Source organism: Pagrus pagrus (assembly GCF_965226575.1).
Source record: "Pagrus pagrus genome assembly, chromosome: 11".
In the NCBI taxonomy this organism is placed as follows: domain Eukaryota; kingdom Metazoa; phylum Chordata; class Actinopteri; order Spariformes; family Sparidae; genus Pagrus; species Pagrus pagrus.
Window position 1 is genome coordinate 26,501,333 of NC_140195.1, and position 25,662 is coordinate 26,526,994.

A 25,662-nucleotide genomic window follows, 5' to 3' on the forward strand; every position below is an offset into this window, starting at 1 on the left:
AAGTTTTGACTGTATCGTGTGTGTGTGTGTGTGTGTGTGTGTGTGTGTGTGTGTGTGTGTGTGTGTGTGTCTGTGTGTGTGTGTGTGTGTGTGTGTGTGTGTGTGTGTGTGTGTGTGTGTGTGTGTGTGTGTGTGTCTGTGTGTGCGTGTCTGTGTGTGTCTCAGGCCCCATTGCCCATATGGGATGGTCGAGTCCCGTCTATCAAATCCAGTGTGTCAGGGAGCAAATTGGAAATGCCAATTTCACTTTACACCGCTCCGTATCTTATCTCTCCCTCACCCTCATCCCACCACTTAGCTCATGCCTAAATGAATAAGGTCCTCTCACGTGTCTACCAGTGTCCGATTTCTGTCTGCTTTCACCTCTCCGACCACCTCTCCCCCTCTTCCTCCTCCACGCCTTCCTCCCTTCATCCATTCCCTCCCATTTACTTCTCGTCACCTGCCTCCATCCTCCATCCTACCTCATCTCCCGTCCTCCCTTCCCGTCCCTGTCTCCATTCTTCCGTGCCCATTCAACTGTAACCCATCTGTTATTTCTCCATGTGTAGTTATGAAATATGTCTGTTTTGGTAAATATGGATTTATGCATGTGTGCATGGTCGGGCTGTATCGCTGTCTGCAATGAACAAGCCCGGGCGAATCACTATGCAAATGAAACAATATCTCATACAATTCTCAATTTGCATCGAATCCATTATAAATCAGCAATTTCTCACACACTCCTTGTCTTTCTGTTTCTCTGTCTGTCCCAGTACGACTACGAGGGCAGTGACATCAGTGACCTCCCGGTCGACCTCTCCGTGGTGTGGAATGGAATCTTTGTCATTGACAACCCGTTCAACATCCAAGGTACAACACTTCCTTTTATCCGTGTAGCCTTCCCTCCCCGTCCTCCACGCTCATTTTCGCCGGCGCACCCGGGCATTGTTGCTCGGCAAGAATTTTGAAGCAGTTCTGGTTGTTTATCCGCCTGTAATGATTTTCTGCGGAGCAACAACGCCGTGTGCAGTTTTTCCCCTTCATAAGAAATCTGTAATTTCATTTCTGACAGCCATCAGGGAGAAAGGTGAAAGTGTACCATTCGTTTGGAAAAACTCTATTCTTGTCTCGGGGATAAAAGAGGGGCAGAGGGAGTGATTGATGGATGGCGATGATAACAAACATCCAACAACAGGAATTAATAGGGATGGATGTTAGAGAGGAAGATAAACAAATAGCAAAAGCAATAGGCAGACGAGAGGATGAAGGAGGAAGAGAGATGGGTGGATGACATGTTGATGAATGCACCATGTAATGGCGGGGGGTAGATGAGAGTAAAGGGATTGATAAAGAAAAACAGAAAGCGACATGGAGGGATAGCATTTATTCTTTTTAATCGCTATTTGTGCACAAAGTGGAAAACAATTACCAATTCCAAATTCTTTATCAAGTGTAATATATTTGGTGGTGGAGGCTAATGATTTTAGACGTCCCATTACACAAGATAATACAAGTCTCGCTCTCAAATGTGTCATAGTCTTTTTTGCGTGTCTCGAGTCAGACGAACTGACCTCTCCTGCTCTTTTCTCTTCTCTGCTATTCGCCATTCACTTCAGTCTTTAGGTGACGCACGTGCACGTTTTAATCTCACATCCTTTGTGTTCCATCTGACCTCATTTTGATGAATGTCAGACACGCAGTTCATTTCGCAGATTGCTCGGAAATTAGTTGCTTATCGGTCCTGACCTAATTCTTCTGCCTGTGTCATTTTGTTTAAAATATGCTCCTTTAGGTGTTTCGGTCTGTCTGCGCTGAAAAATCCTTTTCTGGGGATTAAACATCCTGAGTTGAGCATGTGCTGAGAAGTATTGTAGCTGCCACCACAGAATAAATAATCACATTTCTGTGCAATCAGACAGATGGATCCTGAAGTGTACCGTAATTTTGAGCAATAGATTTGATGACTTTGATCACATAAGTCCTCGACTGAGCTCTACAGGCTGATGTTTTGTGAATAATCCACTCAGTACTCAGTATCAGCACTCCTTTAGTGAGTCAAGTAGTTCTGCACGTTGCATTCTGACGTGTGTTTAATGGATATTTACTGTAGCTTGTATGAAATAACAGAAAATGCGCTAGTATTGTTGTTAATACTATTATTACTGGTAAAGTGATGATCCTTATAAAAACGTCATTGGGTTTTGTTCAATATTTTGTTCTCTGCAGAAACTTGTCTTTTCAAATACCTTTGTAAGAAAGTCTAAAGACTTCATGAGGTTGTGTTACTGAGGGTGTGTTTGGTGCACAACTGTCCCTTTGGTTTACACCCACTGGTGTAAAGATTGTTATCCCAACTCGAACTTCAAGCAACCCAGCAGAGGTTGCTCTTGACTCAGCCCCCTAAAACTTCTGTTCAGTTATTTGTGGTCTAAGCACCAACAACTTTGTTGGTCTTGCTATCTCCCGATGCCCAAGGTGATGCCGATGTTGCAGGATGGCAATCACCCCAACTGTCCAATGACGTGTCAGTCAATATAACTTAACGATCGCTCCTTTCCTGATGTCGAACTAAAAGTAAGGGCCCACGATATGTGTTGGGCGGATAAATGATCGGCCTGATACTGGGAAATTTATTTTACCAGCTATTTATCCGTATTGGTAAAATTGAAGCTGATTAATGCAGCTGATAATACAGAGCCAAATTGCTTTCATTGATTTAACAAGAGCAGCATCTGCACATCCTGATACAGTTGGCAGCTTTAAAAGTTGGTTTGCGACCACCAATAAACAGATAAGAGGAATATGTTGCGTTAAAACTCTACGAGTCGGATGAAAATATATCCATATCATGCATCTGTCACTAAAAGGTAATAATGTACAACTTCTAGCCACACTAGCTGCGTTCTGTATAAATAGCAGTGACATTTGTAGGTCTTTGGTTTGTCCTTAAATAACTTCAAAACTATTGGATGGATTGTCAAGGACGTTTGTACAGATATTCATATTCCCCTGAGGATGAATCCTAAAGACTTTGTCGATCCCCTGACACGTCATCTAGCGCCATCATCAGGTCAAATGTTCTTTTTGTCCGATGCTTGGGTTTACGAGCCAATACCTGCATCACCATCAATATGTTGACCGCAGGCCATCGGCATGTAAGCGTTGTCATCAAAAGCTTCCAAAACTCGGTCATTATTATGTTCAGTTCAAATGAAGCAACGACTGACCACAGAGAAGAAACAACTTTTTGGTAAACATGATGAATTATTGCTCAGCTCAGAGAATTTGAATCAAGACGACCATGACTTATATGTACTTCTCTTGCTGCTATCTGATATTTCACAGTATTAAGACTGGAGCTGTGATTCACAGACAGACACTTCATACCATTAAAAGATACAATCCGTGCTTTTGTTGTAGAGCATCTCCAAATCCCCAAATTTCCCTCACTGCTCATAGTTTATGAATTGAAAAATAAACACAGTTCGCTGTTGAGTTGAAACCACTGAGCTGTGAGTTTTCATATATCGAGGATCAGTCGTGCTTTTGAATAAAAGTGATAACAGGGCTTTTGACATCAGTTCATGCTTAGGATGCGCTTTAGATACAACAGGGTTATCCTGCTAACTCTTGAAACGGGCCCTCGGGACGATGTGTGCCACGACGAGCGCTTTGCATTTGACGGCGGCGAGCTCTGAGGGTTTGGGAGTGTGAAATCCAATGATCTTAGAGGTGATGAGCGAGTGAACTAGACGGGTACGTTCCTGTTGTTATGACAATGAGTAAGCGGTGCTCGCTGCTCCACTTCCTAGGTGGCGGGGAGTTAAAGCAGGCGGCGTGCGGCCTGTGGTGTATCCATCACGACAAGCCAACGACAGACTTCTGAAAACATGTGGTGGCGTTATGGATGAGTAATGAATCAACAACCCGATCAACCCCCTGTAGATATATTATACTTATTGTGCTAAAGCCTCACAGAAAACCTATTAGGATTATGAGTTCAATGCAATGCTGAGTGTTAAGGGTCTAAAACTCTTTATAAAACCGTCCTCGCTCATACAAATCTCATAAAGACCTTCTCCTCCTTTTCTCCTCCTCTGTCTCTCCATCCTCCATTAATCCATCCTCGCTCCATCCCCGTCCTTTTTCATTCTGAACCGGAGCTGCATTATCCGTCTGCAGCAGCACAGCCGCTCGGCCGCGGCCCGGCTTTGCCCCGGTGTAAAGTGGAGATGTTAATGTTAATTAAATCATTCATTTGGTTCAGATTAATTAGCGTCGCGCTACTTTTAAGCTGAGCCGTGGCTAATCAGATTAGGCCGAGCGGAGGGCCGAGGCGGGCAGATGGATATGGAAGAAGCTAGCTTTGAAGTCCGGCCGCCGTCTGTCTGACGAGGAGGAGGAGGAGGAGGAGGAGATTCCTCTGTGCTCTGTTGCTTTTTTTTTTTTCCCCTCTCTGTTTTTTCATTTCAGTTCATTTCAAATCTGTTTAACTGGTGTGGCAGCAAACAAACCTGCCTGCAGGGTTTGGCATTGTTGTATCAATGATAGATAATTGTTATAGAGATTAACCGGTGACAAATGGCAGCCAAACACAAATCATAAAATCCTATCCACTTACCGCCACTTCTTTCTCTCTTGTTTGCATATGAATTTCTCTCCTCCATTTGTCTTTTCTCCACTCACACTGATCCTCTTCACATCTCTCTCTTATCCTCCCTCCACCTCTCTCCTCCTCTCTGGCTCTGGTTCTGGTTCTGTGGGCCTCGCGGGGCCTCGGCATCTTTAAATTCATAACAATTCTTGTTGCTGTTTTGTTAACAAGCGCAGCTAAAAATTTATCCTCCCCCCTTCCTCCCCCGCTGCCTTTCATCTCCCTCTCCTCTCTCTTCTCAGGTGTTTGAGGTTTAAATTATTTATTTATCTATTTATTTATTCATTTTTTACTTTTAATGACTTTTTCCACTCTGCAGAGTTGAGGGAATGGTTTTTTACACAACAAATTATCAACTCCCCATTGGCGTTAGAAGACATTACCTGTCGAATTAATTTGTTATATCCCTGTAGGTCGCTTGTTCATCCCCCCCCCCCCCTCCATTTATCTGTGGAAACAGTTATTTTCTCATCGTCACAGCCTCCGAGTGGCAATAATCACCCACTGAAGGTTTTAGGTGTTACGTTGTTGATTAATATTCATTTGTGCTGTTCCTGCTAATGGACACATGCTGTATACTTTTGATTACTTTTTTTAAATACTTATTTTCATGCCACAGTTGCTTTCTTTCAAATTAGCACTTTTCAGAACTTTCTGTTCATCAGAACTATTTCTTCAGGAGGATAGAAAAAGTTTCCAAAAGAAAGTAACCATAGGCTTAAATCACAGCACCAAGTTAACTGCTGGTTAAACGTGTACTCAGATCTATATGTCACGTCTAAAGCTATAGCCAGCAGCTAGTTTGCTTAGCTTAGCTTAAAGACTAGAGCAGGGAGAATCATTTAGCCAGGCTCAGTCTACAGGTAATAAATAAATAAATAAAAAATAAACAGATAGCCTTAACAAAGTCCGCCTACCCGCACTTCTACAACTGTTAGCTCATTTTAATGTAGTGTATAATGAATATTAGCTTTTATTTCTGTGCTATTAGCTTACAAATGAAGCTCATGTTTTACAGGTACAGTAGGAGGATAAGTCAGTCTAGTGACTGAAGAAATTCGCAGTATAATCGCAGCTCCAGTCACATCGCATCCGCCTCTATGTCCCCCCCCCACAGCCCATCTCTACAAGTGCAGAGCGCTGCGGGACAGCTGTGGTATGTGCCTGAAGGCTGACCCCAGGTTCGAATGCGGTTGGTGCGTCCAGGACAGGAAGTGCTCCCTCAGGCAGGAGTGTACCGGCGGAGGAAATTCCCACCTCCAGATGCAGATGACTGAGAGCGGAGGATGGATGCACGCCACCTCTGGAAACAGTCGCTGCACCCACCCCAAGATCACCAAGGTAAGACAACACCCGGCGCTTATTGAGTCGACTGCAAGCTGACGACACACAATACTCGATGTATGGCTACAAAATGACAACCATTTTGTAGCCGTATATCCAGTATTGCTTCGTTGCTGTGTTTATGGAGTCATAAACACCATAGTTGTCTCAGTTTGTGAGAGAGGATGTACAGTATGTCATACATTACTCTCATATCAGTGTCTGAACTACACTGTGCCTTCATAGACTCAGAATCAGGTTTATGGGGAAGTAGGTTTTTACATGCAGGAGATTTTCCTTGGACACTTACATTTAAAGTTATTTTTTTAGGTCTCTCCCACACAAATCAGACAAATAGCACAAACACACACACACACACACACTCACCACCCGCTCCACTTGTTAATGGGGAACTGTTGCCAGGTAGACGGAACGAGACTGATGGCCTCTTTTCAGACAGAACAGTGTGTGATCCAAATCAGAGAGAAGTCTGTGGAGGAAATTATATGATTTTTCATGAGCCAGTTCTCAGAACATGGAGTCTGATGCTACGTTGGCAGTTGACAGACACCAGCATGAGCTGTGATCTCTCTGCTGCGGTCAGACGAGATACAACAACCGAGAAATCGGCAACGTAGCGCATTCATCTAAACACCGGAAGCTAAACCTGTGAGTGAGTGATAACATTGAATGCCCAATCAGTAGTTTGGACAATATAAACTCTAGGTACTATTGGTATTATTGTTGTCGCCGCTGTTGCAAAGACAACTGGATTGTTTCTGTTGTCCTCAGAGTCGCAAATAACAACAAGACAGGACAAAATGTGAGTTTGTTCAATCATTTAGTCGTTAATAGAAATGGATTGCCTGTTTACCTTCCTTCTTCTCGTGACCACGGGCCTGATAGTTAGGTTTATGGGGAACAACTGTAAATGCAGATGGTTTCATCACACTGTGCAATCTAGATGACTTCACGATACTTTGAAGCAGGACATTTGTCTATTGCCAGTTTAATTATCAACAAATCAACATAGTTTACTTCATTAGGCCTGTATTCATTTCACTTGTATTAATTTTTACTAATACAAAAATAAATAGTCATGCAAAGCAACAGACCATCAAATGGTAATATGAACACTAACCACACAATCATTACCAAATATTAAAATGAAACACTGGGGCACAGCTAAGAAGAATATGAATAAAACTGACCCGAAATCAAAGCCTTCTCTGGGAAAATATCTAATATCTTCAGCTACAGTCTAAAACCTGCTGAAAACAGCTTTCACAGCAGCAAAATTGACTTTCGTCAAATTTTGTCTTTTATTATGATGTTGACAAGCACAGAGATGATACCAGATTTTGCACTTATCATGCAATTGTCCATCTCTGTTTCCCTTTTCAAAGCAGATATATTTGAGATGAAGCAGGAGCCGCTGTATTTTCTCACTTTATTTTGAGCTCAAGGTGAAAAACATGAAGCGTTCTGCTCCGCTATTTCACTTCTGTGCAACGGCTCGGTATTTGTTCAGACTTTGAATGACTTGTACAAAATGTAACGTGTCAGACATTTTGAAATGTAAGTATCTACTGAAAATTTTAAATACACACAATAAAGTTTGTACTGCGTCTATGCAAATATATACAGAATATACTTTCGAGCCTGCAAAGTGAAGGCAACCCAAATTACTCAACAGACGCATCACAGTTGGCAAGAAAGAGAAGAAGAAAAAACACTCCACATCCAAAGTCGGCAACGACCAAAAGAAACTCTTTTGATCAGATCTCTATTCACTGTTACAGTTCTAAAATCACCTACAAAGAAAAGCAGCGCCGCCTCTTTGAGCGCCGCATCATAATCTCGTCAACTCGTGAAGAGCGTAGTGTCACCTGCGGAGATCCAACGCTGGTAAGCCTTGATAGGCCGTTGCGTCAGCTCTCCTTCTTGAAGCCCCTGTGGTCACGAAAGCCCTACGTGTCCTGAACCGAGAATGAAAGCTGCTCTATTTTAATGTGTTCTCATGTTGGGACCTTGTGCCTGCCCTTGGCACAGAAATGGTATTATTACTCACTGTTACATCAAACTGGCACTCCAGAGACAGAGGCACGTAGAGGTTTGTTTGGTTTGGATTTTTTTTCTTTTTAACTGTATTTTAGTTGTGTTCGTTCTTTGTCGAGCGCTGTCGCTCTGTGATGTGTTTGGATGACTGTATTGGTCAGAATCCAGGACTAGTCGGAGAGATTTTTAGCTTCATTCATATCTGTTTTGCTTCTTTTATATATTGTTTGTTGTTCTTTTCTTTTTTTTTACCTACTTTTCTTTCTGTCTGTACTTTCATTGTGTATAAGACGGATAAGTAAGGAAATAAAAGGCAAAGGAAACATATTACTTCTATAGCTGGTTGATTGATTAACCTCAAATGAACATTTAATGAATCAGATGATTATCTTGATATTAATGGAGTAATCTATTCCCACTTGGTCTTTTCTAGTCTCATTTGTTTTAAGAGCAGAGAGTCTCATTAAATCCTAATTTCTTGATCAAATTACTCAAGACATACAATTTTTGGTCTTTTAATTGTCTATTTTACACTTAATAGCTTAATGTCATGGGAAAGCAGGCTTTTTATAAAAGTCTTTTGACCTTATCTCAGTATATGGGACTTTTTCTCTCTTGATACGAGTCAAATCATCATTTTAAGGTCACGCAATTGGTTCAGACAATACTTTTGGATCATGGTAGCATGACTCTGAGGTTGTTATTCTTCTGATTGCAAAGCTGGTGATGCCACTGACATAATGTAATGTTAATGCCTTTACTATCACCTAACAAGTTAGTCTAATGAGAGACTTAGAAAATGATAGTACTGTGATGATAGAGAAGGCAGACAGAAACATTTTCTGTCTTGAATCTCTGTTGTTTTCCAACACCCCGAAACCTGCTGAAATATACGTCTTTTGTTTGGCCCTAATGCTGTGACCATCCATGTGAATGTGTTTTTGAATGCATGATTCACAAATTGAAAAAAAAAGGACTACTTACCTGTTTACGGCTTTGTTTGTGCATGTGTCTGGGTGTGCGTTTCTGTGCGAACACAAGGGCATGAGAAGGAGAAGGCAGAGTAAGAGTTATGTGTTTTTATATTGCGATAATGCTGCGAGTGGGGGAGTGAAACGGGGAGTAATAAATGTCAATGGAGTTATGAAACCAAAAAGTATAAGAGATGTTGATATCCAGGAGATGTCTCTGTTCCCTTGACTCGAGGATTTATTTACCATTCATTTTGGATTCAGTACCAGTACACAGGTACTTATTCGCTTAACAGTCATCCTGTTGACTTCAACGGGGTAATTAAAACAATTACAGTACAATAAGTTGCCTACATCAGTTATTTTAAAAAAACTAAAACATCCAATGATGATTATAAACTAATATGATGGGTACATTTATCCATCTAGACTGATGATAGGAACAGACCATAGATTGGATATATAGCACCAATTGTAAAGATGAGGTTACTTCATTAAGTTTCAGGTTCGGTCATGTTCATTTAAGATGAACCAGATTTATTAGTCTCTTTGACAACAGTGAGTGTGGCTGGTTTACTCCTCAGTGTCCTGATGTTTACTGACTGCCCTGTATGCATTAAGTGTTCATGTTAATCACATGGATATTGCTGCAAGTGGTGGAACAAGTACTAAGTACAAGTACGATAGAATAAGTAAAAGTCCTGCATTTAAAACCTTACTTAAGTAATGGTATCTAAATCAAATCACCAAAATGTACTTAAAATACAATTTACTATCGTCCATGTTTTTACTTGATTCATTTTGCTGCTGCATTAATGTGTAGGCTGTATGTTACTACTCTAGATGTTTAATGTTGAGTTGATTTAAACTACTTTATATAATATAGGGTAGTTTAATCTGCAGCAGTGCTAAAAAATCAGCTTTTCACGGTTTTCAGAGAACATCCTTGTTTTCAGCTTTTTGACCATGCATCTTTATCAAGGTTTATGAAGCTTAATAGGGAGGACAGTTTCAGTCTCAACCCATAAAGATCATTTTACATTCAAAACCAGATACTGTTTGTTGTTTTCACTGGACAGGAAGTATTATAATCAGAAAGGTCAGAGTAGTAAAAAGATTTTAATTTTATGTTTGCCTCTGAGACGTAGTGGGGTAAAAGTATCAAGTTGTACAAACTGGAAATACATGCAACAAAAGGAAGTACAAGCAACTCAAATATGTGCTTAATGGTCCAATTTTTAAGAAAGCTAACTTTTAAGTCAAAAGATAATGGCCGATCTGACCTGCAATCCCAAAGTGTCAGTATTTGACTGAATGAACTTTCTTACAAATTGAACCTTTGGATACAGAACTTGAGTAATTGTACTTTGTTACATTTCACCACTGCTGTAACTCCAAATGGAAAGAAAAGACTACAGCATCAGCTAGGTCTCTGTGTCAGCAGAGTTGATCCTATTGAAAACAAGAATCCTTATTATATTCTCCAAACACCTAGGATCCATCGTTAGGAAAAAATATATTCTCAAATTTAGTATTCCCAGGTTTTTCAAATGTTTGAACATGTTAAGTACATATAAGTGAACATACAAGTACACTTTTAGATCATTTGTTTGAGGCAGTATTCCCAAGAAAGGGGGAAAAAAAGTGTTTCCATACTCCCTGTTTGCTTCAAATGCCTTCGCAGAATTCCCAAACTATTATCTGGCCACACAAACAACTTTCCCAGTTTTTAACAGCTGCTTGCCTTCCATGGTTCATGTGCTATTGGTTACCACTCAGACCACATTAAGATTACTATGTAACAGAACACACATATGCACACGCATGCGATGTGTGCACAGGCTGGATGACAGACTACTAGGAAACCACTGCTGTAATGTTGATGATTTGATGTGGCTACTATGCGGCCAGCACTGCAATATAAAGGCCACACCACCAAAGAGCGACGCCACAGTACTTTACCTCCTGTGGATTCCTGGTCAGCGGTATTCGAAAGGGCCGGACCAAAGCAGGAAGAAAAATATGTCAGAGAGGAAAAGATTAATTGGATTTATTGCTACTTCCAAAGCTGTGGGCTCCCATAGACTACATTAATACACAGCCGAACTCTTCCCCAGCTGTGAGGTAGAAAACAATGGACTTGGTGATGGGAACTCCTGTTTTTCATCATCCGTCTCAACTTCAACTGTGGTTCTCTGCGAAACCTGCTTAACTTAGGCTAACTGTACTGGCTAATATTGCCTCAGTGTTGACTGAAAATGACCAGCCAGACACCAAGTCATCAAATCCACCCCAAAACAAAACACATGAACAAGGAATGCAGCGTCAGACTGACTTGCCATTGAGTCTGAATATCAGGCTTTTAGCTGATCAGCTCCAGGGTTTCGTGGTTAGTGGCTAGCAGCTGGCAGAGACTGTGTTATGCTAGTATGCAACCCCCAAGCATTTGCGGTCCTTGTGTCAATTGAATCCTAGATCATTTAGGCTCTCATAAGGAACAATTATAGTTGTTATCCTTTTGCAGATGTGTCCTATGGCTTCTTAGTTAGTTGCTTCAGTGTGGTTGTGTCATATCAAATCCCTATCCTCCCAAAACCGCCTGAGGTCTGTTTTAAACTTCAGGGCATCTGTACTTTACATTCCCCAGTGAGTGGTGGTTATGTGCTTTAATGCAGTAGTGTTGTGTCAGATCACTGCAACATGAGTCCAAAGCTGCTTGAGGTCCCATTTCCACGCTGTGGCGTCTGCCTGCATGCCCACAGGCTCAGTGAGAACTGGTTATCTTGTTATGTGGTGCCATACTTAATACTTCCAAGAGTTTCTGACGTTCCAGTGGAAATCCACTCTCAGATATGATATGATATGATATGATGATACATAACCATTGCATTCTTTTAGGAGCTAGGAGGTGTAGTGGTCTGGCTCGATCTTCTGTCCCACAATGATCATATTTCAGATGCATAGCTAGAGATCACGCCAGGGTTTACTAGAGGAAATGTTATTGCTTATTTAAGAATCCTTGCTCCATTTAGTATGTAAGGCATCACTGTTCAGTTAGGTGAGTTGCAACCAGCACTTTCATTTTCTCTTCAGTGCTTCCCCGCTCAAAGATTTTGAGGGATGTTGAGATTTCCTTTTCCATTTTGGGATCCATCATGATACTATAGCTATATTCAGTAAATGTGGTATCTCTAGAGATGATGTTTATGATTAGTATAGCTTTCACCGAAAACGTTAGACAGGACCAGAAAACCTTATTTTGTATATGAATATTGTAGCTGACATTGTATCTTCAAATCCTGTCAATGTCCATGCCATACTAATGAAGCTACAAAACTACATGTGAAAGTACAAAACCACATTTATGAATTAAAGAGATTTGGTCTGTTGACAACTAAGGAGGTGGTGTTTTCCCTGTGTCTGTGTCATTACCCGGCCTCTACAGATCACAAATGTACTGTTTTTGTTGTTAGAATTAGGGCACAAGCCAAATGGGCCACTGCTCCAATTGGCCATACTCTGGCCCAACTGGGTTTTAATCCATACTCCAATAATGAGAGGTGTATGTCCACCCTAACATTGACTTTAAATCAAGCACAAACCCACCGGGACGTCACCCATTGGTTTGTGGACCAAGAGCCTTGAGTTTGGCATTATGGCTGTCACCATTTTTAAAATGGTAGTCCGCAAACCAATGGGCCACTGCTGTGATTGGCTTTTTTTTTTTTTTTTTTTTTTTTTTTTCCCAATTAGGTTTTAATCCACACTTCAGTAATGAGAGGTTTAGGTCCAGCCAAGCATCAACAACAACAAAATTAACACCATGCTGTATTTATAAGACTTGAAACTAGCAACTGACACCATAAACCCAGTAAGAAACTGTTTACTGTGGTAATAAAAATCAAGTGAGAAGTAGGGTTATTTTCTCATACGCTTACAAACAGTTGGGCTTCCTTTTTGAAACCAGTGGAGTTGCACCCAGTTGGCCATTAGAAAGAATTGAGATTTCAGGCACTTCTTCACAGGCCTCACTTCTCAGACCTGGAGGCTTTGTCCAGATTTCATGCAGTCAGTGGTTTAAACAATTTGTACAATGTGCATTATAAGCTGTACCATGTGTGCAAGGGAATCCACACTTCTCTCTGAAATGTGCTTCACACTGGTCATGAAAATATTTCAGCATCAAAACTGTTCCAATATAAAGTATGTGTATGGTAAGCATTACATTCCCTCGGGCATTTTTGCCACAGCCTGGTGACTATTGTGTGCGTTCATGGTGTGATAGTATATGTTCCCATACTCTTCACTGGCCCCCTTTTAGTGGCCCCCTCAGATGATGGTGGTAATCCCTTTTAACAGCACTCTGCCCTCTCTTTCTCTGTTGCCTGTCTGTCTGTGGCTCTGCCAGTGTTTATATCCCAGGGCTTGGTGGCAGGCTGATATTGTGTTTTGTGGTATCATAGCTTCATTCTTCCAAAACCATCTGAAACCCCATTTCCACGCCCTGACATCTGTTGTCCATATCGTACCCTAGAGCTTGATGGCTACTCACTCTGGTCAGTGTTTACCAGCTATTGTGTTTGTGGAACCAAAGTGCTGAGGCTCTACTGGCGCCTGAGGTTCCAATGTGAGTCTGCTTCCAAATAGTAGGGAGCATTATTACTGGCCACACTGCTCTCGCTTTTGGTCTCTTGATTCACTTCAGTTACTGTGTTGTTTTGGAGCCTGTTTTCTATTGTGGCAAATCAGGTCCATGTTACCAAAAACAAACACATGACATTTCATATATTTATGATTATTTTGTGGCAGTTTTACCTCGTACAGTAGCTAATATTGCCTGATTGGAGCTGTGTGGCTGTTGTTGAAGGACTGTCTTTTTGTCACAGACTGTCCATCCATGTGTGTATTATCTGTTCTCGCACGATGCTGCCAAAGGTATTGTGTTTTTGTTCCTTACATGCGAGAGCTTCCAAATTGGGCTTTGTCTGGCAGTCTGTTGTGCTATTATTTGGTGGCTTGCTGGCTAAGATAAATGTTTAGTTTATTTGAAAGAATCATTTGGGACTTGATATATTCAATTATTGGTATTTTTATGTTATTGTAGCATCTTTTAAATTATTCTGATGGCTTAAATTTTATTTGTAGAAATATGAGATGATCCTGGTTATAATCTCATCCGCGGGGAGTTGCCAAGTATTCAAATTCTACTCATAGAGGCTTTAACTTTTGTTTTTATGCCTCTGCGCTGACAATATCTGTGTCCAGAGGCATTATGTTTTCGGGTTGTTCCATCCATCCTTCTGTTTGTCCCATTCTTATGATCAACATATCTCAGAAACGTCAAGAGGGACTCACATTTGGCACAAACATCCACTTGGACTCAAGAATGAACTGATTAGAAACTTGTGGTCAAAGGTCACAGACCTTACAAAGTTTGGCCCTTACACAGCTATTCATATGAATTAAAAGGTCAACTTCACTGTGTCATGATCATGTCCTGGCCAGTATTCAGTGATATTATAGAGGCGTACAATTGGAGGCTGTAATTCTAGTTTTATATGAAGCACTGAGCTTGTTACTGCTGGCTTTGGGGCAAAAGCTCAATTCAATCTTTCAATTTCAATTAAATCTTTTACATTTAAAGTTCAAATTTGATTGTTTTCATTTATACTTTGCCATTTTCCACTTTTCCATTCTAATGTTCTATTTTAATTTTCTCCATTTTCCCTGTTAATTGTATTATACTGTAACATTACACCCCATATGTTTGTCCGTACATTAGACTAAAGGTTGCATATGAAAACTCTGGACCATCTGGATACCTATTTTGTGGAGAAAGTCAATGGGTATTGCTCTTCTCTTTAACAGTGACTACTAATGAGGTGCCCTTGAGCAAGGCATTTAGCCTCCAGCTGCTCCACTGACGCATTAGCCAACAGTGTGGCCTTTGGTTCTGAAGCAGGGTGCAGAAAAGTGTTTGGATCTCAGCTGACTCTCTTTGCACAAAAGTTTGAATCTCATGTTTTCTGGCAAGACAAATCGGTCATTCCGCAAACTAGTCCACACTGTTGAAATCACCATTTGTCAAAGTCTGTTGTCTGTGGTTTAATAATAGCGCTTTGCCTCCATACTGTCGGCCGCCTGAGTTTGCATTTCCACACTGTGCTGTCTGCTCAGCCAAGCACTGCAGGAGAACAGGGCAATGGACAGATTACACATAATTACCTCATGATGCTTGTTAGGGATTAGGTGTGTGTGTGTGTGTGTGTGTGTGTGTGTGTGTGTGTGTGTGTGTGTGTGTGTGTGCACGCCGGTGCTGTAATGTGTGTGTGCGTGTTTGTGACAGCCACCGTCCATCAGTCACCATATTTGTTTTGTCACACCACACCTGTCCCCGTTACGCGCCATAATCTGGCTAGATAAATCACATTATGGTTCGGCGGCGCGACTGAGCGTTACACCGCCACAGCCCCGCCGACGAAGCCAAGCCGCCGTAATAAGTTTCAATTAAACCCCCGAGATTACGCCGGTTTGGTCCTGCATGTCAGCGCGAGTTGTTTTTGCACCCTCTCTTTATCTCATTTTCATTGTTTTTCAATGCCAAGAGGGTGATTTTTCTTCATTAAAACTTGAATCACCTGATATGGGCAATTCTTTATGGTGTGTGTGCCTGTTTGTGTAGGCCAGTGGCTGTCTGTTTTGACTGTTTTCATGCTTGTCCATGCCTGTTTCTGTGGAATTGTCCATGCTATGACATATTTGGAGACTATTTTCCGACAGAAAATGAAACTGTGGATACATTTTGTGTCCAAAGTGTGTTTCTTTATGTGTCAACGATGTACAAAATATTGAATATTGTCTTTGTTTCGTCTCTTTTCCGTACCCTCTTCTACTGTTTTTCTATCTTCTCTCCTCCTCCATCCATTCTGACCTCTGTCCTCCACCTCTTGTTGATCCAGTTGTTCCCTGAGACGGGGCCTCGCCAAGGGGGAACCAGGGTGACCATCCTGGGGGAGAACCTCGGTCTGCAGTTCAGAGACATCCAGATGGGCGTCAGGCTGGGCAAGGTGCCCTGCGTGCCTGTTGAGGAGGAGTATGTGAGCGCAGAGAGGTACATCAACACACACCAGTACTCAAACACACACCCACATGCACGTAAAATACATTCTCTGCGAAAACTTCAGAGGTTTGCACGCTCATAAGGCATGGAAACACAGATGAATGCATTTGCAGACACATGCAGACAGCAATTGTCTCTCACAAACACACACACTCGCAGATCTGAGGACACACACCAAAGGCAGCAGCAACCAGCTCCTCTCTCATCCCGACCAATCAAACGACAGAAAAAATGTCAACCAGAAAACATCTTTCTCGTGTGCAGGTGCCCATGCAGCCTTATCCGGCAGCTGAAAAAAGAGTGACGTCAGAGCAATTTTTTTTTTTTTTTTGGTCTGTAAATTCCATCTGTTGTTCCCCTCCATTACTTCCTACATATGCTCTTCCCTTTATTTTTCTCATCCCTCCATCCTGACATTTACTCCTCTGCGGGGTCCTACACGGCTGAGGAATTGAGTTCACGCAGATCAAACAATCCCTCCGTAGTGCAGTTAGTTGGGAAATGAAGCATGTTGAGATAGAGGGCATCTCTATTCAAATATTACACACACATGAGTTATTTAACACATTGTTCCTGACACCCCCGCACCAATTTAACAGGATGTGTTTTTTATATTTCCCTCATCCCTCCTAGTCTTTGTGGTTTCTTTATTCTGTCTGTTGCCGCTCCTGAAACACAGACTGAAATGTATTGTGTCAGGCATTTTGGTTTGTAAAATGCATACAAAGCCTTCTGTAGTCGTGTGATTGAATGCTCATTTAATCGCGCTGGTTCAGAAAGTACACACTACAGCAACTGAAGTTAAATCTCATGTGGCTGTGATACTGAAGTATTGTGTGTCCTTGCTTTTGCTGTTGATATTATGGTATTTGGTAATTTTGTAAACCTCATAATTAACACAAACCGTGAATTTGAGCTGCAGTATGTTAAATATCAGTTTGTAGCTGCATTTGATAAGATGTCAGAGATTTGGTGTTACATTTCTCTGCAACTGTTGAAAGAGTTGAAAAAAGTTCAGATAAAAATGAGAAAGATTTACTAGAACATCAACAAGCCGACCCTGACCTTCCACTCTCTCTCGGGAGGTTAGGGTGCTGGGGGGAGCTGCACCACCTAAAACAGGCATTATAAAAACCATCAGTTATTTAAGAAGTGTGATGCAGACTCGCAGAGAGAGCGAGAGAGAGGGTGCTCATGTGGACGACCGAGTAAGAGGTGAGAGAAGCGTCCACATATAAAAACTTTCTTTGGTTATGAGGCCTTAAGTTGCTCAACTATTCTCAGTGGCAAACAGGAAGATCCACAACATATACTCTCATGTCCTCTATGAAACATCTACTGTATATCCTCACTGTGCTGCATTACTATAAACTATGAGGCTACTTTGGTGATCCAACCTCAAGTAGAGAGCTCACAGTCATTTCATACCTGGAATTAACATTTGTCTCAGGAGACCACAGGTGATCTGATCTCACTGGAACAAACGGAGTCAGTGATTTTTACACATGAAAGAAAAAGCTTAAATAAAAACGTTTGCAAGATTTTCAATAAGGCCCAAATAATTAAGAATTTGTCACTGATGCGTCCCTGCTCCCCTTTTCTCTGTTAATCCCTTTAACTTTCCCTCTACAGAATCGTGTGTCTGCTGAATGACGCTACCAGCTACAGGGTCCAGGAAGCTCAGGTTGAGGTGTGTGTGAGAGACTGCGTCAACGACTACAGAGCCCTGTCGCCCAGGCCGTTCACTTTTGTGGTAAGGACCATTAAAGGGATCTTTAATCCACAAAGACCATGATGACTCAAAAAATGATGATGTTCCTCTTGATCTTTTCTTTTCATACGCATGAGAATGACGCCTCTGTTTACATTTTTTTTCTCTCTTTTCTAGTCGCCGTTCTTCACCCGTATCCAGCCATCTCAGGGGCCCATTTCTGGCGGCACCCGGGTCACCATCGAGGGAAGCTACCTCAACGCAGGCAGCTACGTGTCTGTCAGCATTGGACCGCAGCCCTGCTACTTCAAAAAGTGAGGAACAGCGCTGTTTTACATTTAAATTAAATAATAATCGTCGCTGTGGGGAAATTGGACCGATCACAGCAGAGGAGAATAGGATTTAGATAAGAATAAGACCCATAAAACGAGTGCTTACGATGGTAAAACAAATTCATAATTATGACTTAAGGTAGTGTAGATAATATAGAAGATGAATAAATAAAGAGAAAGAATATATGTGCATAAATAAACATGCTCTGTTTAAAAGATTCGCCCGTGTGCATTGCGAAGAAAGTCATTATCATAAAGATATTACACGCACTTGTAAGCATGTAATCTGTGTGTCAGGTTAGGATACTTGTGTGTGAGTGTGTGTGGGATCATGAATGTTTGTGTTTAGGTGTGTGTGCATCTCTTTGTCTGCACTCACACAGGCTTCCCTTTAATCTAAAATAAAAAAATCCAAACTATCACCACAGTTGCCTGCATGTCAAATGCATGGATTAGCCTCTCATAGCTAATCTCTATTTGAAGCAACTGTATGCTAGCTTTGATGTCACAGCAGTCACTTCAGTGCTGCAGCGTCCTCGCAGTAATCCAACAGATATTCCACTTCAGCACAGGCCGCTCGCTCACCTCAACTCTGTCTTTATCTGTCACACCCTAACTGTGCGACTGTGCTCGTGGCATCTTGTGAAGGTTGCTGGAGCATGTGTTCTTTGTGAATGGGGTTGCTATGGTTACAGGCCGAGGGACTTGAGAGAGTGGGTATTGTAGATTCTCTCTTGCTTTTTCCTCCCTCTCTCCCTTTCCATGGTACATAGAGGCACAATAGAATGTGCAACACTACATTTAAGTACACACACACACACACGCACACACACACACACACGCTCCTGTGAAGTCATGGCCCAGAAAAGCAGACACCACTCAACTGTGCTAAATACATATTAGATAATGTAGCTACTGGGGACTGCACTCAAGACTGCAATTGAAAATGTTATTTTGCCTATGGGACATGCAAGCATGGACGCGCACACACACACACACACACACACACACACACACACACAAGAAACACACAGACTCTTCATCCCTCCCCCCGGTGTTTGTGACCGGTGGCGTTGATCCTTGTCAGTAAACCAATCATAACAGGTGTAAACTTCATTAAACATGGCTTCACTTCTCTGTTTCCATTCTCTCTCTTCCTCCTTACACTAAATACATTACATTTCTTTTCATACAAAAAAGAGGTTGCACCAGTCGTAGTATACATCCCTGTGATCAATATTTGTTATCGACTACGGATGCAAATTTCAAACAATATTTTCATCAATAGTCAGCTGACTTAACAATCAATTATTGATTAATCATGAATATGCCTAAATAATGACTTAATTGTTCCCATCAGTCGCTCTTCAGTAACTAATCCAACACAAATTGAGGTTACTAAATAGCTCAAATGTACTAATATCAGTTAGTATAGAAGTCCTTATTGTGTTTACAATTTCCTTCTCAGATTGTCGATTAATACATTTTTAATTGGTTAAATTCTTAATGGCAGTGAATAGATTAATGATTAATCTTAAGTATTGACATATCCAGCACAAATGTCTTTGTCTAGGTATTCAAATATAATTCAAAATATTGCAGAAAATAAAATATATCTGTGTATAGAACAATAACTGTGAATTTTCATTTATGACCCACCCACTAGAAGTGTTTGGTGGTGTCTGTATGTACAGAAACCTTACCCTCTCCCTGTATTGTCTGTGTTCAGGATGTTTCCTGGTGTCAACGATTCTAGAAAAAGATAGTTGATCGTTCAGTCTCATTGCGAGGTTGTCAAATACCGTCACTTTGGGTTGGAGGCTTGACACCAACAAACAGGAATGGACAAATTCTGCATGATTCTGCAAATTCATCTGACGCAGCCTCACAAACAGACCCCATTTACACTATGCGATCTGAATCACACCAGCCTCAGATGTGGTCTAGCTCGCTTTGTGATTGGATCTCAGCCAGGTGTAAATGCAGTCCTTACACTGTGACCACATTTTTCAGAACAGAATCTACTTGGTGCCTCTTCCTGCTAGTTTAAGCAAGCCTGGCAAAACCTGCACCTTGTGGAGCAGCTAGCAAGTCTTCCCTCTTTATTGATTTAAAAATGAATGATTCCCATCCACTACACTGCTTCTCCTCACCTGGGACGTGCCGTGTTTAAAGCCTGCCGGCACATTTGCATACTGAGATCCGATCACAGTGCAGGCAGAAAGGGAAGTCTTATTAATACTGGGTGTAAATGCATACACAAGTGGACCGGATGTTGTTATCCAATGGATCACATGTTAAAACCAGCTAGAAATGTGGCCACAGACAGTACAATGCACACACATAATATATATTGTTGCTAATGGCACTGCTGTATTCAAAAGCAGGCCAGGAGAGGGTTCATTTGGCAGGACCTGACTGGCTTTGTGACTGAAGTGCGTTGGTCATGAGTGGAATTATCTAATCAAATTAACGGGTTACAATATGGATTTAAGAAAATGAGACTAATTGGCTTCCCAGACTGGACCCTGTTAATTAGAAGCACAATGAGCAAGTCATTAAATATGTCAATGCCTCAGCTTGGACCTCAGTGTTTAAGGAACGGCCTGGCACGAGAAAGTAGTAATTGCCTCTTTATTATTATAATTCTGTTTTTAGTGTGATCAAACTGTCAGACGGCTTCTCTGCTGGATATTGTCAAGGGTTTCCTCTGTTGTTCTCTCTGGTGAAGTGTGGGTTGTTTACTTCTCTGAAATGATTCCACTTCACTTTTACTTTCTCTAAAGTCTTGTATCTATTTGTGTCTTAGATCTCTCTGTGTATTAGAAATCCCTGTGATAAGACAAACTCTCAATATCTTTCAAACATCAGTTCACAGCAGTGTCTTATGACATTGTCGTTTGAACTTCAGCTTTCACAGTGTGCCACAGGGCTTTTTAGCAATTGTGTGACTGACATTGATTTTGGCCACCCTCTAGCTGTCTGTCTAATGTGTGGGATCACCTTCCTCTAAATTCCTCTGTCTGTCCTTCCAGGAGGAACGCCCGTGAGATAGTGTGCGTTACACCAGCTGGAATAGCACCGGGCAGTGCTTCGGTGTTGGTGGACATCGACGATGCCGAGCTCAGAAACCCAGAGGTCAAGTTCAACTACACGGACGACCCCACTGTCCTGAGGATTGAACCTGACTGGAGCATTGCAAGGTAAGGTCCATTTGTGTTCACAATTCCCATTAGTAGCTCAACCTGGGCTTTTAAACTTGTGTTTGGGCAATTTACCATCTCATCAAATAACAGTTTGTTCGACAGAGGAAATTTGACAAATTCTAGCAACAACATGGATTCAAGCAGCATTAGATAGTGACTGCAGGGAGCTCAATAAATGCACTGAACCAAAAATGACTGCTGGGCAGACATTCTGTAAGGCCAATGTCTGGAGGACCAGGTTTGGACCTTGGTGTCTACACCACTGCTTGTGATGCAGCAGCATTAGCAGGACGAATCTCAGAAAGGGTTCTTGAAGCAGTCCGAGCAGAGCTAAATGCTAGATGAGAGCTCTGACAGTGGGTTTGGATAGAGCTAAATTGACTGTGCCTCGGGAGATTTTTCATCTGGCTCCGGCGAGACGTGTTTTAGTGGAGGAAATCATCAGCAGTAGCAGCAGCATGGGTGATCGAAAAATGGGGAGAGTCAGCTTGTCAAGTTATACAGCCCATGGATTGTTTGGATGTTAAGCTAATACTGATCAGCTGACGGTCTGCGAGGCTGAAGTTCCCTGCCTAACCTAATACAAGTCTCATTTTGAAATTCAGCTTTCCACCGCTTGCCAGTACTTTACATCCCTCTACTAAATAAATAAAGACACTCCACTGTTCGCTGAACATGACAGGAGCGTCACTGGGGGGAAGACACAGCAAAGACTTTGACATTAAAGTAAATATAGTGGCATCGAGGGACTTGGGTTAGTAGTAAAGAACCAAGCCCTGACCTCAGTGGCTTTTCCGAAGCCCTATTCAGCCCGGGTTTTATTTATACTGTATATGTATACACCAATCAGCCACAAGATTAAAATGACTTACAGGTGGAGGGGATAACATGGATCATCTTGTTTCAATGCAATATTCTGCTGGGAAACCTTGGGTCCTGACATTCATGTGGATGCCGCTGGACACACACTGCCTACTCAACCATCGTTGCGGACCAAGTATGAGGGGTGATTGATAACTTCATGGTCTGAGGTAGAAGGAGGCGAGTTATACAGCTCTCAATCCATGGAAACGCAGTCCAACTCTATCAGTGATTATGCAGAAAGTTTCAAGTTAATAACTTTGGTGGTATTTCTGTTTTGGGTAATTAAAAAAATTGCAAGTCAGCACTGTCTGAGAAAATGGACAAGCCCGCGAGTCCACAGTGGCAATGGCTGCCGTCCAGAAATGCTGATTTGAACTTGTCCAACACCCTCACTTTTTGCCTGTTTTGATCCTCAGACTACTACCTCCTCTACAAAATGAAGAGGGAGTTCAGGGACATTATCACTGATGTGGACCACTTCCTGGAAGTCCAAGACACCGGCCCCTAAACAACTAAATGTGTGAATGTAGTAGGGACTATGTTGACTCCTTCCACCTTAGGCCATGAACTTATCAAACGCCCCTCGAACGCCCCGGGTCACTGCCTTGAGCTTTTAGTCACATTGCTCAGGCCGTTCCTGAGCAGTTTGTTTGGTTGGCAGGGCACGTTGTCCGTTGCCATCGAGTGTTGCTATGAGTGTGTATTTGATCTATAGCAGTGTTTGGGTGGATGGTGCGTTACAAGTCGTATCAACGTGAATACCAGGACCCAGGGTTCCCCAGCAGGACATTGCATGATAACAAAACAATCAGTGCTCTCTACATGTTTGTTGTTATATATTCTTTGAGGAGTAATCAGTTTTTCATCCTCCTGGGGTTCACATGGTTTTGATCTCCCTGCCGCTACCCCAGTACTGGATGTTAATCAAAGTCAAGATTTTTCTTCAGAACATTTTTGTCTATTACAAACCCCCTCCTATGATGTGGCTGCAGTCATTTACTCCCTATGTATTTTCCCGGTATTCTGCATTTTTTTAATATTCCCTGTCCTCTTAATTTATCTCCTGATATTGAAATGTGCAGCCATCTTGGCCTGTCTCCATCATTCTACCTCCCTCCCTCCTGCTCCTTTCTGTCTTGCCCTGTGTTGCTTTCTTCCCTGTGGTGACTCATCAGTAGATGGGAGCAGATAGATGCAGAGCTGGTTAGAAAAGAGTGTTGATGAATCCTGCCCTGCTCCTTCTGCCCAGTAGGACTGGGCGAGCAACAGCTGAGGCCCAATCACTGCCCAGCACACCTGCTGTGAGGGTGTTTTTGTATGTGCGTCTGCAGCTCAAACTGGGGTTCTACTTGAGGAAGCCCACCCTGGGGTGATGATCCTGCATAAAAGAAGACACATGCATGCACGCACGCACAGACACACACACACATAGACGCACACCCCACTAATTCCCAGAGTCCCTGATGTTTGGCCCCAGATCTCTCTCCATCTGGCTGAGAAAACCACCAAACAACACACACACACATTTCACAAACAGCGCACAAACTGTGATAGACAAAGTGTGTGTGTTGCTTCCAGCTAGTGGAAGCTTTCATTTAGCTGATGCGTTTCAGCCAGTGCCCTCTCTCGCAGTATCACATGTTGGCTCAGGTAGAAAGTATAGCGAACGAGTCAGCTGTGATATCATATTGGTTTATATCTGACTCACAAAGGTAGACACTTTGTGCGAACACATGCCTGCCTGCAGAGCATTATCATTGTGCTTGGGCGATGATTGCAGGAGTGGATAAAAGACAGTGAGAAGAGAAAAGGGAGGCGAAGGGAGGGGTGGGGGGGCATTATCATTGTACTTGGCTGATATTCCATTAAGGAAGAAGACAGAGCACTTCAAAAATTCATCAATGAGGAGTGCTCATCTGGGATACTGAGGGAAGATATCTGGGCAGCAGCAGAGGTTAGAGAAGCAATTTCTGAATATCCAAATCTTCTCCCAAACTGGCAGCGTATATAAAGCAGACTCCGGTGCTGCTGCACAGAGGTAACCAGTACGAAATTGGTTTTACTGGGTAGGCCCTGAAGCCAGTTGTAAATATAGGTGTTTAGGGAACAAGGAGGCAGCTCCCACAATATCTCGAAACTCTACTTCAGGTCGCACTGGAAAGCGGCACAGCAAAGTGCATCCATATGTGTTCACAAACTGGTGGTGGCAGGGATAGCTGGTTAACTATGTAGTTGGAGAGCTAATAATGGACATGCTAGCCAGCTAGAAACATGCAAGCACAAGTTAGTCACAGTAGCTATCCAAGATTCTTTCCTTTGTTCTCTGTACTGTGCTGTTACTGCCTCCTGGCATTTTCTTCCCAGGATTGTACATCATTTTATTTGATAAAGAGAAAATAATCTCTTCATAGCTAGCTAGCTATCTTGCAGTTGCTCGAATCTGTTAACAAGCCCATGAGCTTGCTTGCTTACTGGACACACACTGTCTATTCAAAAGATTTCACTGATTATTTGTACAATTGACCTTTGTACCACAGCTGTTGATAAACCATGCCTTCTTTGCGGAACATGTTATGCCCCAAAAGAGCTTTAATAACATATTATGGTGCGACACAGCTATAGTATGATATGGCTAGCTTCCTCCATGTTGGACTCTTAACGCCATCGGCACTGTTACCATGGGCTGGTGTTTGTGAAAAGTGCAAATTGGTATCAAAGTTCACCAAAAATGAACTTATATTTATGGAAATGATTTTGCTACAAGTGAATTTACTGAATTTACAAGTGATTCTGATTTTGCCATAAAATAATGCTGCCCTAACAGTGTGTTGAATTCATCTCAGCCATTATTTGTTATTTATCTTTGATTTTGGCAATGTCTAGCTAATCTGCCCCCATTCAGTGTAATAAAAACAGGGGCTTACATGGGCTTCATCTTACAGGTAGTCTTCAAGCATCTCCTCTTGTAGAAAAAAGGAAATTGTGAGAAAATGGAAAGCAGAGGGAGGGCTGAAACGTAAAGACGGCACGGAGATGGCAAGAGGGGAAGGGAGAGCAGACAGAGAGCAACACTAACAACAGTGGTTGGATTTCCCCAGCTATCTTCAAGAGTTTATCCTGATTGTCTTGTTGTCTGTTCCCTGAAGCATGTACCTGAGCTAAAGAGACTCACTTAGACAAAGAGAGGAGCAGCAGGGACAGAGGGACTCAGCACAAATATACATCAAGCTGAGGAGGAGGGGGGAGGGGAGGAGGAGAAAGGAGGCAGAGGACAAGCAGTGCTATAAGTGCACTCTGCCTAAGATTTGGGGCAGTGGCATAAACGCCAGTTAAAAAACAATCAGGTCATTTGAATGTGGCCTCTGCTCTCTTGGTCCTCACATCTCTCTTTTGCAGCTCACTTTTCTCATTTTGTTAGCACCTAATGTACTGTAAAACCTA

The 25,662-nt window shown here is 42.1% G+C and overlaps 1 protein-coding gene across 2 annotated transcripts in view; it reads left to right on the top strand.

Moving 5' to 3' along the window:
• The window catches only part of LOC311265858 (plexin-A1-like), a 326,362-nt gene that overhangs the window by 244,486 nt on the left and 56,214 nt on the right, over nt 1-25,662 (top strand). For both annotated transcript variants that reach the window (XM_084367924.1, XM_084367925.1), the window contains exons 12-17: nt 756-852; nt 5,754-5,977; nt 15,948-16,099; nt 17,741-17,861; nt 17,997-18,133; nt 21,187-21,354. In XM_084367924.1, coding sequence (XP_084224050.1) covers nt 756-852; nt 5,754-5,977; nt 15,948-16,099; nt 17,741-17,861; nt 17,997-18,133; nt 21,187-21,354 — 899 coding nt within the window. The remainder of the gene's footprint in view (nt 1-755; nt 853-5,753; nt 5,978-15,947; nt 16,100-17,740; nt 17,862-17,996; nt 18,134-21,186; nt 21,355-25,662) is intronic.